General features: G+C 35.0%; 1 protein-coding gene across 4 annotated transcripts; it reads right to left on the bottom strand.

Annotated features, from left to right (window-relative positions):
- Window positions 1-1,990: 1,990 nt before the first annotated feature.
- Window positions 1,991-10,387, bottom strand: LOC132630354 (thioredoxin M5, chloroplastic-like). 4 transcript variants are annotated; one of them, XM_060345936.1, is made up of 2 exons: window positions 10,018-10,387; window positions 1,991-2,465 (listed from the first exon to the last, which is right to left on the bottom strand). In XM_060345936.1, the coding sequence occupies exons 1-2, from the start codon at window positions 10,271-10,273 to the stop codon at window positions 2,152-2,154; spliced, it is 570 nt and encodes a 189-aa protein (XP_060201919.1). In that variant the 5' UTR covers window positions 10,274-10,387; the 3' UTR covers window positions 1,991-2,151. The 4 variants fall into 4 exon arrangements, with proteins under 4 accessions (XP_060201919.1, XP_060201927.1, XP_060201924.1 ...); XM_060345944.1 differs by lacking the exon at window positions 10,018-10,387 and adding an exon at window positions 4,691-4,798; XM_060345941.1 differs by lacking the exon at window positions 10,018-10,387 and adding an exon at window positions 4,650-4,777.
- Between the last annotated feature and the right edge of the window lie 6,832 nt (window positions 10,388-17,219).

The raw sequence follows: 17,219 nt of genomic DNA, 5'->3' as shown, positions 1-17,219 counted from the left end.
ACATCACTGTGCCACAAGAGCTCTTTAATATGCAGAATGTTGCATTAGGAATAAGTTTCACGAAATTGGTACCTTACCGTCTTTCACAATCCAGAAAGGTTACTTCAGATCGGGTATAAAATGGGCTCTGGAATGAACTTGTTCCTGCCGATTTTGTACTTCGACGGTCATCTTAAAGAATTAATGGCGTGACAATTTTTTAATAGTTAGAATACTAATTTAGAACCTGGTCCCAAAAACAAAAAATAGAATGACATGGAGGAGCTAGGGTGAGGGATCAAAGATGGTGGACATGGAGGAGTTGGGTATGGAGGAAGAAGAAGAGAGTAAGAAAGAGAAAAGAAAATAGGTTGGGTGAAAAAATTATATTCGGGTCGGGTTGGGTTAAGTTGGTGGGTAAAAAATTATTTGAGAGGAAAAATAGGTTGGGCGTCTAGGATGATGCCACGTGGCAGGCCTTTTAACATAAAGGTATATCTGGACTATAGTATAATGGTAAGGGTATAATTGGCCCTATAGTATAACGGTAAGGGTATAATTGGCCCTATAGTATAACGAAGGGTATGAATGACCTATTTCCCAAAGTTCAGGGGTAATTTTGGCCCTTTTTCGTTTAATAAATCCCGGAGTGGGCAATACTTTTCTTTTATTTCAATTTATGTGATATATTTTAATTGGTCATAATTTAAATATATAGTTTTAAATATAAATTTATGATATAAAATAAGTCTCTCTCTCTCTATATATATATATATATATAAAAGGAGAAGTTCAAAATAAAATTATTTATAAATATAAAAAATATAGTCTATTTAGACTAAAAAGGAAAGTATACATTGGAACAGGAACATTGAAGTATGTAATTTTTTTTCTTCATTTGTCTAAGTTTTGGTAGAAGAAAGTTATTCGTCTAAGTTTTGGTAGAAGAAAGTTACTCGATATTAGTGCTGGTAGGAGACAGTGGACGCCCAAATAAAATAGGTAGCTAAAATACGTGAAAACAATCAGTCATAAACAAAGAGTTCTATCATTGGGGGACTTGACATTTGGATGCAATACACCTACCATCCTAATTCTTCTTCTCTCCCTGTGTCTTTTTTTTTTTCTTCGGGGGTCAATTTTCGTCTATAATGTAAGCCTCCACCATTCAGCATGTAGTAAAAATTACAGATTATATAATTCCACCCCTCTTTCATCATTATCTCACTCTCCTTAATAGTAGTAATTCAAACCTTCAAAATGACTTTATTTCTAGAAGAGCAGTTGGACACAGTATAGAGTCTCAAGAGGTGATGAAGGTGGACTTGATATTTAAATCACTGGATGTGGAGTTTCATTACACTTATTATGTACTCCCTCCGTCCATTTTTACTTGTCATGTATTGACTTGACACGCCTATTAAGGAGCCAAAAATAAAATGACAATTTTACCGTATCACCCTTTGAATATAATAAATATAATGTTTTGGGAAATGCATTGAGAAGTGATTAAAGTAAATAATAAGGGCAAATTAGGAACTAAGTGTTAAATTCTATCTTGGTTTTCTAAACTGGACAAGTAAAAGTGGACATCTACGTTTTAACTCAAAAAAAAAAGTGAACATTTATTTTTAATATAGAGGACAAGTAAAAAATGGACGGAGGGAGTACATAATAAATGTAAAGAAACTCCACATCCAGTGATTTAAATAAATATGGATAAGTCCCGGGATCATAACCTAACTCGTCCAAATATACTTGGTCAACATAAGATGAGTAATAGGACAGGACTCTGTGTTGCATAAGCCACATATCCATGGTCAAAACATGTTAATGCCATAATATATGATCGTGAATCAACCCGCCCAAAGTTTGCTTGCGCGAAGGTGGATAGAGCTACAACTTTAATCCAATATCGCCAACCCAAATTTTAATATTCAGGCGGAATATACTTTTATGGTTCAATATTAACGCCTCTCATTCCGGTAAAAACATCGATTAAAGACCAGAAAACAAAAAACAATGGACTTCATATAACTGACTGAAATCTAGTACAGGATCCATTCAACATCAAGAGGGTTAACAGATAGTGATACTATAACAGGAAAGGAAAATCTAGTATCACTATGACAACAAAATCAAGTGTACCTTTCGCTTACCATTCAACAGCTTCTACAAGTATTTGTCTATGCTGGCAGTTAGACTGGTTTTTGGTACAGCACCAATGATAGCATCTTTCTTCTCTCCGTTAACGAAGATCATGATTGTTGGGATGCTTCGAATTCCATATCTGGATGCTACAGAAGGACTGTCATCGGTATTCAATTTGAGGCACCTTGCTCTTCCTACATATTGCTTTGCCAGTTCACTGATTACTGGATGGAACATGCGACATGGTCCACACCAGGGAGCCCAAAACTCGACCACCACAGGTTCAGTAGCGTTGAGAACAAGCGAATCCCATGTTTCTTCTGTCACGGTAGGAACTGAAAAGAAGAAGAAAATGAACCAACAGAAGAAGATTAGGTAAAGTTTGACCAGGAAGCAAAACAAAATTCACCAGTTCAAGAAAACTTCCAACCACTGATGAATTCATCACTTCAAAAAAAAAAAAAAACAGACTAATGCTGCCTCCAAGGACAATATTTAGGGGTCGTTTGGTTCGAAGAAAAGTTATGCTAGGATTAGTAATGTTGAGATTATTATTCTGACGGTTTGTTGTATTAAAAATAGCATGCATCACACAATTTCTAAATAATACTGAATAGGTTCTATACTATAAGAATAGTACTGAACAGGGTGTATAAGTAATACTGGTAATTGTTGTACCAGACATAAATTTGCAACCAAACATTGTAGTAAAATTTTATACCAACATTATTTTACCTAATACATCCTACCAAACGACCCCTTAGTGTATACTAAGACACCCTTCATTATTTTAAGTTTGTATTCAGTCTCCCTCCACACACACACACACCCCATCCCATCCCCAAAAGCCAAGCAAAAAGAACATTCATAACACCAGAAGGAATTTTTATTCATCTACTCCTGTATCATAAAGAAGAATACCATCTAAAACAGTTTCTAAGAAATGAAAAAACAAAGATTGGCTACCTTTACACTAGTAACAGCAACAATTTGAATATAAATATATTACAGGCACTTAGGAAGTGTGAGTTATAGAATCATATCGAGAAAATTTACTAGTCCAAGTTTTCAACAAAATAGACGTACACTCAATTCTTTTTGGAATCACATGTGAAACCACAGGATAAATTGCTGAGGTTCAATCTAAATGTGAGGAAGCAATAACGTCAGTAAAAGGTCTCAAGAACCTAATACTTGCTAGTTCTACATCTCATTTGGAGAAAGTAAATCTGAAAAATTATGCATTCATTGAATGACAAAAAGCTAAGAATCAAATGGATAGCTCAAATGTTTTCTTCCGCAACTTCCCTTTTTTCCTCAATTTCGTCATCTTGCATCCAAGGACATTTAAGCTAACTGATTAATTGTGACTCACTGCACAGCCTCTCAACATCCACCAGGGAAAGCAAACAATTTTTACATTAATGCTTATTTGGTGTATTTGCTGGAAGAAAATTCACAGCAGTCTTTTTCATTACTCTACATTGCATCCCAGGCCCATCTGAAGGGAAGGGAATTCCTTGTCAAGAATTCATCACCAATTAATTACGCCCTCTGTTCACTTTTACTTGTTCAGTATTCTAAAAATACATTTTCACTTTTAGCATATCAAGAGAAAGCATTTTTTTTCCTGTTCTACCCTTAACATTTATTTCCTAATTCATTTACCAAGACTTCTTGAAATGTTAATGGTCAATTTTAGCTAACCAATGCTTAATATTGGGATTGGCACATGACTCAACCTTTTTATTAACCCACTTACTACCGTTATCGTATTAAAAATATGGAGTAACTTACTCCACTTAAAGAGCCTGTTTGGATGGGCTTATGCCTATAAGCTGCAAACAAGCTAAAAAAAATAAGTTGGGGTAGTCTAACTTATTTTTTTGGCTTATAAGCTGAAACAGCTTATAAGCTACTTTAGATAAGCTAAGTCAAATGGGCCCAATTATTTTTTTGAGCTTATTTTAAGCACAAAATGACTTTAAGCTGGTCAGCCAAACACTCAAAAAAGCTGAAAACAGCTTATAAGCAACTTATAAGCCAATCCAAACGGGCTCAAAGTCATCTTTTATTTTCTGCTTTGGAATAATTGTATCTATTGTTGTTTGAACTCTCACTACAGTGAAACATTCTTTATAGACTAATGTTTTGACGAAAAATTTAAATTATTGTATAAATTTAAAAAGTCTAAATTGTTTGGCTCCAAAAAGATTTCAAGCTTTTAAACTAACGAGACAAATGAGTTATGTAAAGTGCTTAAATCTTACAAAAATAAATTTTAAACAAAAAAAAATTATGTAAAGTGCTGAAATCTATAAAAAAATTAAAGTTGAAACTTGGAACATCATATTGACTTTAATAACCACGTTTGGTACTTTGATTTCAATTATTGAGATTAAGCACCTATTAATATTGGTATTGTGGTAAAAAAAAAAAAACAGTCATGTCAATCATTGTTTCTTAAGGGGCATGGAAAGTCTAAACTAGACAAGTAAAAGTGAACGGTGGAATATTACAAAGTAAGGACCAGCTTCGGTCTTGCAATTCTTACACTCACTTTCTTTTGCATTCACACTTAGCAACTCTCTTTGTTGCTCTCTCTTATTTCTCACTTGAGCCCTCACATCTTGCTTGCTTGAGCACTCACTCTTTACTTAGAGCGCACATTCTTTGTTTGAGAACACATACAATTCAAATGACCACCTCTTTTATAGGTGGTGATGGAAAAATCTAGTGGAGGTAATATTCCAGAATTACACCTTCCACTTAATTCTAGATATGTAACTTCTAGAATGCTTCTAGGCTTCTCACTCCTAGAGTTCTACTTTCAATTGTCTACAACTCTTTGAATCCTCTAGATTCTTCATTGAAATATCTTAGATATTACTCCCTCCTTTCACTTTTACTTGTCCAGTTTGGACTTTGCAGCTCCTTAAGAAACAATGATTGACATGGCTATTTTTTTTTATTAAGCACCGGGTGTCCGGGTCTCTTTGAGCCCCGACTAATTCCGGGGGTGCACAGGCCCTCGGCAAGGAGTTTCCCGCAAGTGCACCACGGGTAATTCAAGGTTTTACCCGATGATTGACATGGCTATTTTACCACAATACCCATATTAATTGATACCTAAGTCTCAATAATTGAAATCAAAGTCCCAAACTTGATAATTAAAGCCAATATGATGTTCAAGTTTCAACATTAATTTTTTATAGATATCAACACTTTGCATAACTCATCCGTCTCTTTAGTTTAAAAACTTGAATTTTTTTTGGAGTCAAACAATTTAGACTTTTTCATTTTATACAATAATTTTATTTTCCCACCAAAACATTACTCTATAAAAAATGCTCCACGAAAGTGAGAGTTCAAGCACCAATGATTACAAGATACAATCATCAAAATATTCCAAAGTAGAGAACCGGACCCCGCGCATAGCGGGAGCTTAGTGCACCGGGCTGCCCTTTTGTTTTAGAGAACAAAAGATGACTTTAAGAGGAGTAAGTTCTCCATATATTTCTAAGGTAGTAAGTGGGTTAATGAAGAGGTTCAGTCATGTGTCAATCCCAATGTTAAACATTGGTTAGCTAAAGTTGACCATTAACATTTCAAGAAGTCTTGGTAAATGAATTAGGAAATAAATGTTAAGGGTAAAACGGGAAAAGAATTAGTAAAAGTGAACATGTATTTTTAGAATACCGGACAAGTAAAAGTAAACAGAGAGAGTAATAAAATTCAAGTTGTAAGTAACCAATTGTGTCCAACAATTCTCATTTCTTTTGCCCCAAGAGATTTAGAAAAAGATAATTACAAAGAAATATAAAGGACACGAGCTAGCAAACTTGTTTGTCATTATGGAGAAGTATTGCACAAATCATTCTTATCCTTCACAGCACGTGGAACAAAACTTGTTTGCTAAAAAATCATCGAAAAGAAGATGTTCCTTTCTTTAGCTCACACTAGCTCTAGAAGCTTTCAATTTTACTATGAGCAGTCCTTTGCTCCAAGGCCAGTCACTATCTTCCTATGATCTCCTACCATGAAAATCACTTAGTATTTTTTATTACCACAGCTTTAAGGCCACACAGTTTTTATATCAACCATAACCAACATGCTTGCTCCGCAACTGTGGTCACATGCAAAATAGCCACATCAATATCTTTCAAGTATACATATAATGTCAACTTAACAAGCCACTAACCTAGAAATACGCCACCACTCAAAATAGTCATATCACCGTCTCTCTAAGAAGAGAGACGTTGCAAGCTTAACGAGCCACTACCCCCCTAGAGAAAGACGCCCATTTGCTAATTGCCTCGTATCCCTCTCTAGAGAGAATCATACTCCATCTGTTTTAAATTTGTTTGTCTAAGTTTGACTAGACACGAAGTTTAACAAAGTAAAAAAGACTTTTGAATCTTATGATCTTAAACTAAAGATATGCATAATATATCAAAATGTCCTTTACTCTGGTGGTCTTGAGCATGCCATGCGAGATGTTGAAATTAAAGAGTTGCCAAAATTAGGAAAGATACATTCTTTTTTAAACAGACTAAAAAGAAAAGTAAGACAAACAAATTAAAACAGAGGGAGTAATAGATGATAGACAATGCAAACACCTGTTAAGACTATCAATCACCTTTCTTCTCAATAAGCCCCTAGCTGCTCTACCATCAGTCTTGCAGCAAACACAACATATAATCCCAAACCTAAGCCCCTTATCTACTTCGGATGATTTAACATGATGGCCAAACCCAAAAAGAAGAGAAAAGAGCAACAGCAAGAAGAACTCCTTACAAGTTGAATAAGATCCAAATAATCACAATAAATGTAGTTGAAAAAAATAGTCACAACAAATGTAGGACAAAAAGCATGTTACTAGTTTGTTCTATGCGATCTTTATTTTCTGATTTTGTCCCCTGATTATCTGGTTTACCAATGTCATCTCTTTTTGGAAACAAGAAAATAGAAAACTTTATCTGGCCCATTATCCAGAGTTCCGAACCGTGCTGGAGCCTGGAGGTCCTAGCGATTCTTGGTCGTAAATAGAAAAAGATATCACATTATCTTCACTGAGGTATTAACAAGCATTCTCAAAAAATATTTTATCTTCACTAAGGCATTTTCCAGTCCCCAAAGAATGGTGATGAGGGCCATTCTGAAGGGCATAGAATAGGTCTGTTTTCCTCGACATTCGTGTTCCACCAACTATATGACTAAAATGTTCATACAAAGAATCAAGCAGAAATTCTGAAGGACTTATCCATGTTTGGGAAAAGCTCTCGGGTATTAAATATTAATTGAAAAGTTGACTGGACGTATCCATCTCAAACCTACAATGAAATATTCAAAACAAATGCTAAACACTCGCTCTACAGACTAATCTACCTTCTATTTGTCAAAACTCCTCTCGTAGATAACACTTGATTCAGACAGTGCTCCATAGCATTTTATTCTACATCATATTTTTCATGAGATATTCACTTCTTCAGCTCAGACTACCTAAATTTTTCCTCCTTACCTAGATGTGCTTCTCATTGTACTGGACGATTCTCCAAGAATCTTTGTCCATCCCTTCAATCAAGTATGTCTGAAATCAGCTACGCAGTTCTGAGGATTTCAACAGCTGGTAGTAATACCATGTCGGTATTAGATCTTTTGGGCCTTCATGCCATCTTGATTTGCCCATCAAGAAGATATGACTATTGTTAAATCACATGTCATTTCATGTCCTATACTAAGTAATCACCTAACTAAGAAAATTCACCCCTTGTAATCCTTTGTGATTGGTTTAGTCTTGGGGGTCCATGCGCCTGGGTAGGGAAGTTCTGGGACGGAGTTTACAATATCAAGAAAAACAAAAAAAGGCCCATTCTTTTGCTTCTCAGGCTAAAATGAAAACGGTCTACAAAAGCAGTTGCATATTATTCAACTAAGCAACATAAGGAGCTCAAATGTACTTAGTGTGTAGGTGATATCAACCCATTTACAAGAAGCAACAACATTGAAATGTTAAGCTCGGCTGTGATTTATCGACAAAGGCGGATCCGTTATTTTAAGAAGCGGATTTAGATTGCACCAAACTAGTCCTTAGAGACGTTGGATTCTGTTGCGGAAGATCGTGGGTTAACTAGCTCACAATCACACAGTCACACAATCAAATCAAATAGAGAAAAAAAACAATTACACAAGGATTTAACGAGGTCGGCCAAACGGGATTGGATGCATATAGATTATATTCAAACTCGTTTACACTATATAAGTTGAATAATATAACATGAGTGAAAAAACAAACAGCTTCTTATTACATCGCAGTCAATTTTCATTAGCCCTTAACTAATGTATCGCAACACATAAATCTACATAGCAAACAATTGCAGCCGGAAATTCAAAAAAATAAAAAAAAGAAGAATCTTCTGAGAAATCTAGTACTCCCTCTGTCCCAATTTATGTGACAGTTTTCCCTTATTGAGAGTCAATTCAACCAATCTTTCAAACTAAATTGAATTAGATCAACTCAATATCTTAAAACTAAAATTTAGATATTCAGAAACTATACTAAAACACTATATGATGCAATTCTTCTCATTTCAATATGAAAAAAAAAACATTTCAAAATGTTCGTCAAAGTTCACCCAGTCTGAATATACGAAAAGCGAAAAATATCACACAATTTATGTGACAGCTTTTACTTATTGACAGTCATTCAACTTATCTTCGAAGCTAAATTAATTTAGATCAACTCAATATTTTCAAATTAAAATATAGAAATTCAAAAACTATGCAAAAAATACTATGAGATGCAATCCTTACAATTTAAAATGTTCATCAAAGCTGACTCAGTTTGAATCTCAAGAAGCCAAAGGTATCACATAATTGAAACACATGGAGTAGTAAAAAAGCATTAAAAAGGGGAATGCACGGGAACAAAACATAAAAGCGAAAAATATCACATAAATTGAGACAGAAAGTAGTAATAAAGCATTAAAAAGGGGAATGAACAGGAACAAACCATAAGAGCGAAAAATATCACATAAATTGAGACAGAAAGTAGTAAAAAGGCATTAAAAAGGGGAATGAACAGGAACAAACCATAAAAGCCAAAGGTATCACGTAAGTTGAAACACATGGAGCAGTAAAAAGGGAATGAACAGGAACAAACCATAAAAGCAAAAAATATCACATAAATTGATACAGAGACTAGTAAAAAAGCATTAAAAAGGGGAATGAACAGGAACAAACCATAAAAGCCAAAGGTATCACGTAAGTTGAAACACATGGAGCAGTAAAAAGGCATTAAAAAGGGAATGAACAGGAACAAATCATAAAAGCAAAAAATATCACATAAATCGAGACAGAGACCAGTAAAAAAGCATTAAAAAGGGGAATGCACGGGAACAAAACATAAAAGCGAAAAATATCACATAAATTGAGACAGAAAGCAGTAATAAAGCATTAAAAAGGGGAATGAACAGGAACAAACCATAAGAGCAAAAAATATCACATAAATTGAGACAGAAAGTAATAAAAAGGCATTAAAAAGGGGAATGAACAGGAACAAACCATAAAAGCCAAAGGTATCACGTAAGTTGAAACACATGGAGCAGTAAAAAGGCATTAAAAAGGGAATGAACAGGAACAAACCATAAAAGTAAAAAATATCACATAGATTGAGACAGAGACTAGTAAAAAAGCATTAAAAAGGGGAATGAACAGGAACAAATCATAAAAGCGAAAAATATTCCTAAATTGAGACAGAGACTAGTAAAAAAGCATTAAAAAGGGGAATGAACAGGAACAAACCATAAAAGCGAAAAATATCGCATAAATTGGTACTGAGTGAGTATTAAAAAAGGCTCTAAAAAGGTGAATGAATGGGAAACGAACCATCGAAGGAGATATCAGAAGCTTCACCAGAGACACTACTAATGCGACGATAAATCCTTGAAGAAGAAGATACAAGTGAAACTTCATTATTACTAAAATGATTTTTTGTTGTTGTTGGTGCATAGGATCTTGAAAAACCGGTGATTTTGAGAGAGGAACGGCGGTGCCATGTGGCGGAACACGGTGGCGATGGGCGGAGATTATTAGAGGAAAGAAGGGAAGAAGAGAAGGCGAGTGAATCAAGAATCGTCGACATAGGAAGCAAACTATGGCAAACCTACGAACTAGTTGACTTTTTCTATGTTTTGTACTACTACTATGAAAATGTGAAAATGACACATTTACACTTGCACCCCACCTAATGAAGTACACTCTCAGTTCACTCATACGTGCCTACTTTGAATTTTTAGGTTGTTGAAGAAATAAGAAGTGAAATGCATAATTTATTAATATGTTTATATTAATTAGTGTATATTTTTATTAAATTTTAAAAATAATTTGAAATGAGTAATTAATATTATGAGTAAAATAGAAGAAAAAAATTGTCTTATTTTGATATGCTAAAAGTGATAAGTTTTAAAAGTGAAAATCTATTTTTAGAATTAAAAGTGAACGAAGGGAATACTCCCTTCGTTTACTTTATATTATAAAAATAGATTTTTACTTTTACTTGTCACTTTTAGCACGTTAAGAAAAGATAAATTATTTTAAATTTTATCCAATAAATTACTCATTTCAAATCACATTTCAAGTCCAATAAAATTATAAATCAATTAATATAAGTATTATGGTAAATTACACACTTCATTTATTATTTTTTAAGAGCAGTGAAAAATTCATAGTGGACATGTAAAAGTGAACGGAGGGAGTATAGTGAGAGAAAGACTTTGGAAATTTATGCTCTAAAACAAGCTGTATATGTTTGTGTAGTTGTAAATTATTTCATTATGAGTAAAAAAGGGAAAGTTTTAAGTTGAATTATTTCTATATATAAAAATATACTCTCTCCGGATAAAAAAGAGTGTCCACTTAGCCTTTTATTCTTGAGTAAAAAAGAGTGTCCACTTATCAAATCAAGAAAGCCCCTATTAAGTGTTATGTGATCAAATCTCAATATCCATTTAATTAGGGGCAATTTAGTTAAATTATTCATTTTTTTCTAGAAATTAGTATTTTCTTAAGGGTGTGTAAATGACTAAGTGGACACTTTTTTTTATCCGGAAGAATATCAAATTCAAGATCGACGTTGAATTTTAAATATGAGAGCTCGCGATTTTCAACCCACTTCCTTTACCACAGCATCATATCCTTGGGGGTCACTTTTGCTCTATTTTCAATCTCTCTTCCTATTTGACATTAAATGTTTTCCTTTATTTAAGATAGGTTTAATGCATAATTTTCCCCTCGAGCTTATACTCAAATCCTCTGTACACACTTCTTGATCATGAAAATTGTTGTACGCACCAATTTTTTTTAAAAGCGTGTCTAGTAAACACCATTTTGATTAGTGACACTCACATATTTTACACGACAATTGAGCATGTGAACAGAAATAAACTTGTGCCCGAGGCTTCATTAGCGAAGTTATTTTTTTTATTTTTAATGAACTTGTTTTTCTAGAGAAAATATTGTCCAAAACGTCTTGACCAACCAAACATGAAAAATTGAAAAATAACTTCCTTCTAACCAAACACACCCTATAGCTTAGTTTATTACTAACGGAGAATTTTATAAATTGTGTTAAATTTATTTGAAGGTACAATTCAAATTTTAGGGTTTTAGCCTATCATCAAAGAACAGAGGGATGATTTCTCTGTTCTCTGAATATGAAGATATTTTGGAGGGGAATGGGAGTTAGGGAAAATGACATATTTTTGCGCGGACTGCCCTTCAAACGCACTAGTCTTTTAATTTTTGCTCCTCATATATGTGAGTCCGCGACTTTTGTAGCACAAAAAAAAAAGTTGAATCAAACTAGCACAAAAAAAAAAAAAAAACACATTAGTAGGTTTCACGCACGAATTTCGTACGTGAAAGGACCAAACTGCAAAAATGCAACTTGGGCCTTTCACGCACGAAATTCGTGCGTGAAGGAGGTCTTCTTTTTTTTTTTTTTTTTTTTTTTTTGTGTTACCTTTCAAATCACATTTTTTTCCATACTTTGGGCAAAAATTAGTCATGTTTCAAAACCCCAAAATATCAATATTTTATATAAAACTTAATATCTTTTTTCGCGTACAATAATGTCGGCTCATTACATCAAGTCCACCTAAACGTTTGGATCGTCATTTTAGAGGTTCTAAAGTGCCCCGAAGTAAGTTTTGAAACTTGTCATATTTATAGGGTTTTGATTTAAGTGTTTTATTATATTTGAATGTACAAATATAAATATTTGATTTAATAATAACTCATCCAATACGAGAGGTTTATACTAATTAAAAAATAATTCATTCCATTTAATTACAATACTAATTCAAAGCAATACAATAATAAATTACAATAACAATACAATCTTCAAGTTCTAGAGGCTCTATTACTTCGAGACGTGCTTGTACTACCACGGCCTTGTTGCCCACACGAACGCTTGTCATGGCCATATTGCTTACATGTAGAGCACTTGCGAGAGTAAGTTATTTCACTAACATCCATTTGATTGGGTCTACGACTCCGTGAGTTAATGCCCAATTTTCTGATGTAATCCCTGTTAGCAACCATCGAAAACGGCTCGTTTGGCCAATAAGCTTCATTACCAAGTTGATGGAATTGGCCGAAATATGCTCTAAGGTAACTGTGGACCTTGTATTCCCCCGCAACATAACTTGTTACCATTTTTCTCATTCTCTCAAAACACTTGACAGCATGAGAACACGGCATGTGGTACGTTTGCCACTTACCACAAGTGCATGTTCTTGTTGCCTCATAAACGGTACGCACGTTTCCACCCTTACCGTTGTAATAACCCGTTCTAACTTCATACACATGTTGAATTGGGTCATACTCGGTCATTTGGTGATGCTCACATTTTTTTCTATAATGCTCCATATTTTTTAAGGGCTTTGGCATCCATGTCCCGTCGTCGGCTAATATCGCTCTGGCCTGCCTTGTCCTAACAACAAATCGCTCCACAACCTGCTTGAAAGTCATTCTCACCATTGCTGTGACAGGTAGTCCTCGAGCATATTTCAGCAAGCCATTGAAAGACTCTGAGTTGTTTGTTGTGAGCATGCCCCATCTTTTGCCTCCATCAGCATGAAGCGTCCATTTTTCAACTTCGAGCTTCATCAACCAAACGTATGCGGGTTCACTCACTGCCCTGATCAGATCCATTTTTGCAGCCCATTTTCGTTGTTGATGCTCCATCGCAGCCCCCCACATCAATTTGTTTAGAGTGCCATTGTGAAACTTTGATTGCAAATTTGCCTTCAAGTGCCTTAAACAATAGCGATGGTAAACAAAGGGAGGCTGCCACCCCGATAAATTATCCATATTGTGCAATATGCCTTTATGACGATCAGACAGCACGCATATGCCGGTACGATCCTTAATAATATGAGTTTTCAAATGGGTCAAAAAGATCCCCCATGTGTCGTTGCTTTCGTTAGCGGCAATTGCGAAAGCAAGAGGAAATATTGACCCATTGGCATCCATTCCTATTGCAATTAGGAGCTTGATGTCGTAGGCACCATATATATGCGTACCATCTATGGATATCACTGTTCAGCAGTGAGCAAAACCATCAATGCATGGTTTGAATGTCCAAAATACGAAGTTGAAGATTTTACCCTCTATAAGCCGCCACTCTACAACAGTACCATGGTTAAAATGTTGTAGAGCTGCCATATACCTTGGCAACGATCGAAAAAAACTATGCCAATTTCCAAAGACCATCTCAAAAGCGCATCTACGCCCAAGAAATCCCTTTCTGTTGCTAATAGTTTTACTATATACGGTTTGAACGTTTCGAATACAATCTTTGATGGGGATCCTGCACAAGTTTAAACAAACAACATTTAGTAATGATCTTTTAATTGATATAAGACATATAATGTATTAGGTAGGATAAGTTACCTTGGCGTTTCGGCAACGTCTTTAAGTAACACTTGAGCAATCATGTTTGTATCTAAATTATAATGATCTGCTCGATTTTCTTCCATATCACAAGTGTGTCTTTTGCGGAATTTTGTGATATCCCACATACCATCAGGATTAACAATTCCCCGAAGCAACCACTCACAGCCTTGATACCGCCGTCTACAAACTAGCCTCCATATCTTTGTGTTTGACTGATCAACCTTAAACTCCCTCATTTCCTTAAAACAATAAATTTTGACAGCCCGTTGCAACGCCTTTTTGGATGCAAACAACATTCCCTTTGCAAGGTAGCATCGATCTTTGTTGAGATCCTTTGGTTCAATCCAGGTTTTTAGGCGACTATCATCATCTTCTCTTGTGAAGACAAATGCATCATCACGACCCTGCAGGCTGTCAAGATAAGGGATATTGTTAGAATGTCACTGAATTGGGCTTTCAGAAGTTGTGTCTTCAGCCATCGGTGGTGGTACGTGGTGATGCATTGGTTCTTGTTGGTTTTGGCTTTGAGGAATATTGTTGGTCATACCAACTTGAACATCATCATCATCGGTTACCTCTGCATTGTTAGCTATTTCATCGTCATCACTTGATGATGCCTCATAATAATTAGGAAAATCTTCATTATCAAGTGCATTCATCCTCCTACACGAAAAGTAACATATTTTAAATACCAATATCATATATATACAGATAATTTAATATCAAGGTGATGAACTTACTGTTGTTCATAAGCACTGTCATGGTGTGGAGAATGATCAACTCCACCGAACTGATAGGATTGACCAACATCCATATTTGGTACCACTGGCGAGTTTTGAGAATAGTTCCTATAAAGATTTGAAAACTGGTTATTTACCAATTCATACAACAAACACGTGCTACTACACATAATAATAATATGAAAAATTCATATTTACCAATTTTCATTGTAAGCTTGATTAAATTGCTGGCTTAGATTTTCCAGCGGCACTTGACCACTCAAAATGTCTCCATAAGAACTAAAGTCCCCATAAGTGTTACCATGAATAGGCTGGACTTGATGGACTTCTTCTCGAGGTATCTTTTCAACATACATCTCAAGAACATTAATGAATACTAAATCACGATATTCTTCCGGCGATCCCAAATAATCACTCAAAGATTCATCATCGTTGATATTGTGCATGCCATAACGCACTACACTGTTTGATATTGTTTGTGGATATCTGCCAGTTAGTGAGATTCCAAACTCAGTGGGTGTAGTTTTCATTCTTTTGTGCATGTAACTGACTAGTGTTTCATAATTTAAAGTTGTTGGAAATTTCACATGGGCTTTTGGTTTGATACTATAACGAATGGAGTAATTGTCCTCGACGATATCTCTATCCCAAAATAGTGAAACCTTAACAGTTGAAGCATTTTGAGACATTTCTTCTATGAAGTTTGATTTTTTTTTTGAATGACTTGTAAGACTTAGACTTATGAAGTTGATGAGTTTTTCACTCGTCAAGCCTTCAAGTTAAATAGACCACTCAAAATTGTAATGCGTGGTGAATTGTCAAATCAATACTTACATTGTGCATTAAAATGGTGCGCAATACAAGTCGTGTTAAAACGGTCAAATAATGCAGCAACGTATTGTCAAATCAAGCCTTTATGTGTTATAGATTCCTGAAATTATCATGCATGGGGTGTTGTCAAATCAACACTTACATTGTGCATTAAAATGGTGCGCAATACAAGTCGTGTTAAAAAGGTTAAATAATGCAGCAACGTATTGTCAAATCAAACCTTTATGTGTCATAGATTCCTGAAATTGTCATGCGTGGGGTGTTGTCAAATCAACACTTACATTGCGCATTAAAATGGTGCGCAATACAAGTCGTGTTAAAAAGGTCAAATAATGCAGCAACGTATTGTCAAATCAAGCCTTTATGTGTCATAGATTCCTGAAATTATCATGCGTGGGGTGTTGTCAAATCAATACTTACATTGCGCATTAAAATGGTGCGCAATACAAGTCGTGTTAAAAAGGTCAAATAATGCAGCAACGTATTGTCAAATCAAGTCTTTATGTGTCATAGATTTCTGAAATTATCATGCGTGGGGTGTTGTCAAATCAATACTTACATTGCGCATTAAAATGGTGCGCAATACTGATGAGTCGTGAAACTACGCGATATTCGACGCTAATTCCTTAAGCTTTTGTGACTCCTTAAGCACTTTTGTTGTTACTTTTTGTGTTTTTATGTTATTTTGTAGGAAAAGATGCCCGGAGAGCATAACGGAGCAAAACGGACCAAAATAGAGCAAAAATAGAACAAAGCAACGTTTCTGGCACCACATGCTAATAGCATGTGGTGCAGCATGTTGAACATGCTAGCAGCATCTGCTGCCAGTGAAAATGGCACCATATGCTACTCGCAGAGTGTAGCATATGGCGCAGCATGTGGTGCAGCATGTGGTGACAGAGAAAATTGTCACCACATGCTATGGTTTTGGCACCACATGCTATTAGCATGTTGAACATGCGAATAGCATGTGGTGCAGCATGTGGTGCAAGAGGGTATTTTGGTCTAGATTTTGTTCCCGTTTTTTGGAATGATATAAATACTCTTTTAGGGTTTGTAATATTTATCTTTGACAGTTTTTCATCAAGTTTGGAGACTAGTTTTTACACCACACTTTGGGGTTAAATATTTAAAGATTTGGTTGAGTATCTCTTAAACCTTTAATTCATTTCTTCAATTCCTTACTTTGTATTGTATATCTAAGTGTGTAGCTTTCTATTCCATAACTTGAATCTCGTTTATGAAAGTATTCTTGATTAAAGTTTGGTTTGAAACTCTTGTTATGCTTATGTATTGAATGATTCTTATTGCTATTGAAGTGGGTCTTTGTTGATTTAATTAATCTCGTTCTTGAATATTTCCAAAGGGATTAGCTAACCCTAGGACTCACCCATTTACTTAGATTGAGCTTGGAAAAGGAAATCTAGGTTGGGAAAGATTAATTAACAAGAATTTGGGTCATTAAACTCATCTAATAACTTGAGCTCGGAAGAGGATAGTTACTTGAGGTTAAATTGATTGTACCTAATATCACACTCTAAGGCTTGGAAAAGCTTAGAG

The sequence above is a fragment of the Lycium barbarum genome, chromosome 1 (assembly GCF_019175385.1).
Source record: "Lycium barbarum isolate Lr01 chromosome 1, ASM1917538v2, whole genome shotgun sequence".
Lineage (NCBI taxonomy): Eukaryota > Viridiplantae > Streptophyta > Magnoliopsida > Solanales > Solanaceae > Lycium > Lycium barbarum.
Note: the sequence above shows the minus strand (reverse complement) of the source record. Positions and strands in the feature narration are given on the sequence as shown.

What these genes read in the sequence shown, in the direction of transcription:
- LOC132630354 (XM_060345936.1), bottom strand. Translation starts at nt 10,273, where the DNA reads ATGTCGACGATTCTTGATTCACTCGCCTTCTCTTCTTCCCTTCTTTCC. An exon ending in TTCTGATATCTCCTTCGATG is followed by an intron (nt 2,466 to 10,017) that starts GTTCGTTTCCCA and finishes TCTTCTTTTCAG; the next exon opens with TTCCTACCGTGACAGAAGAA.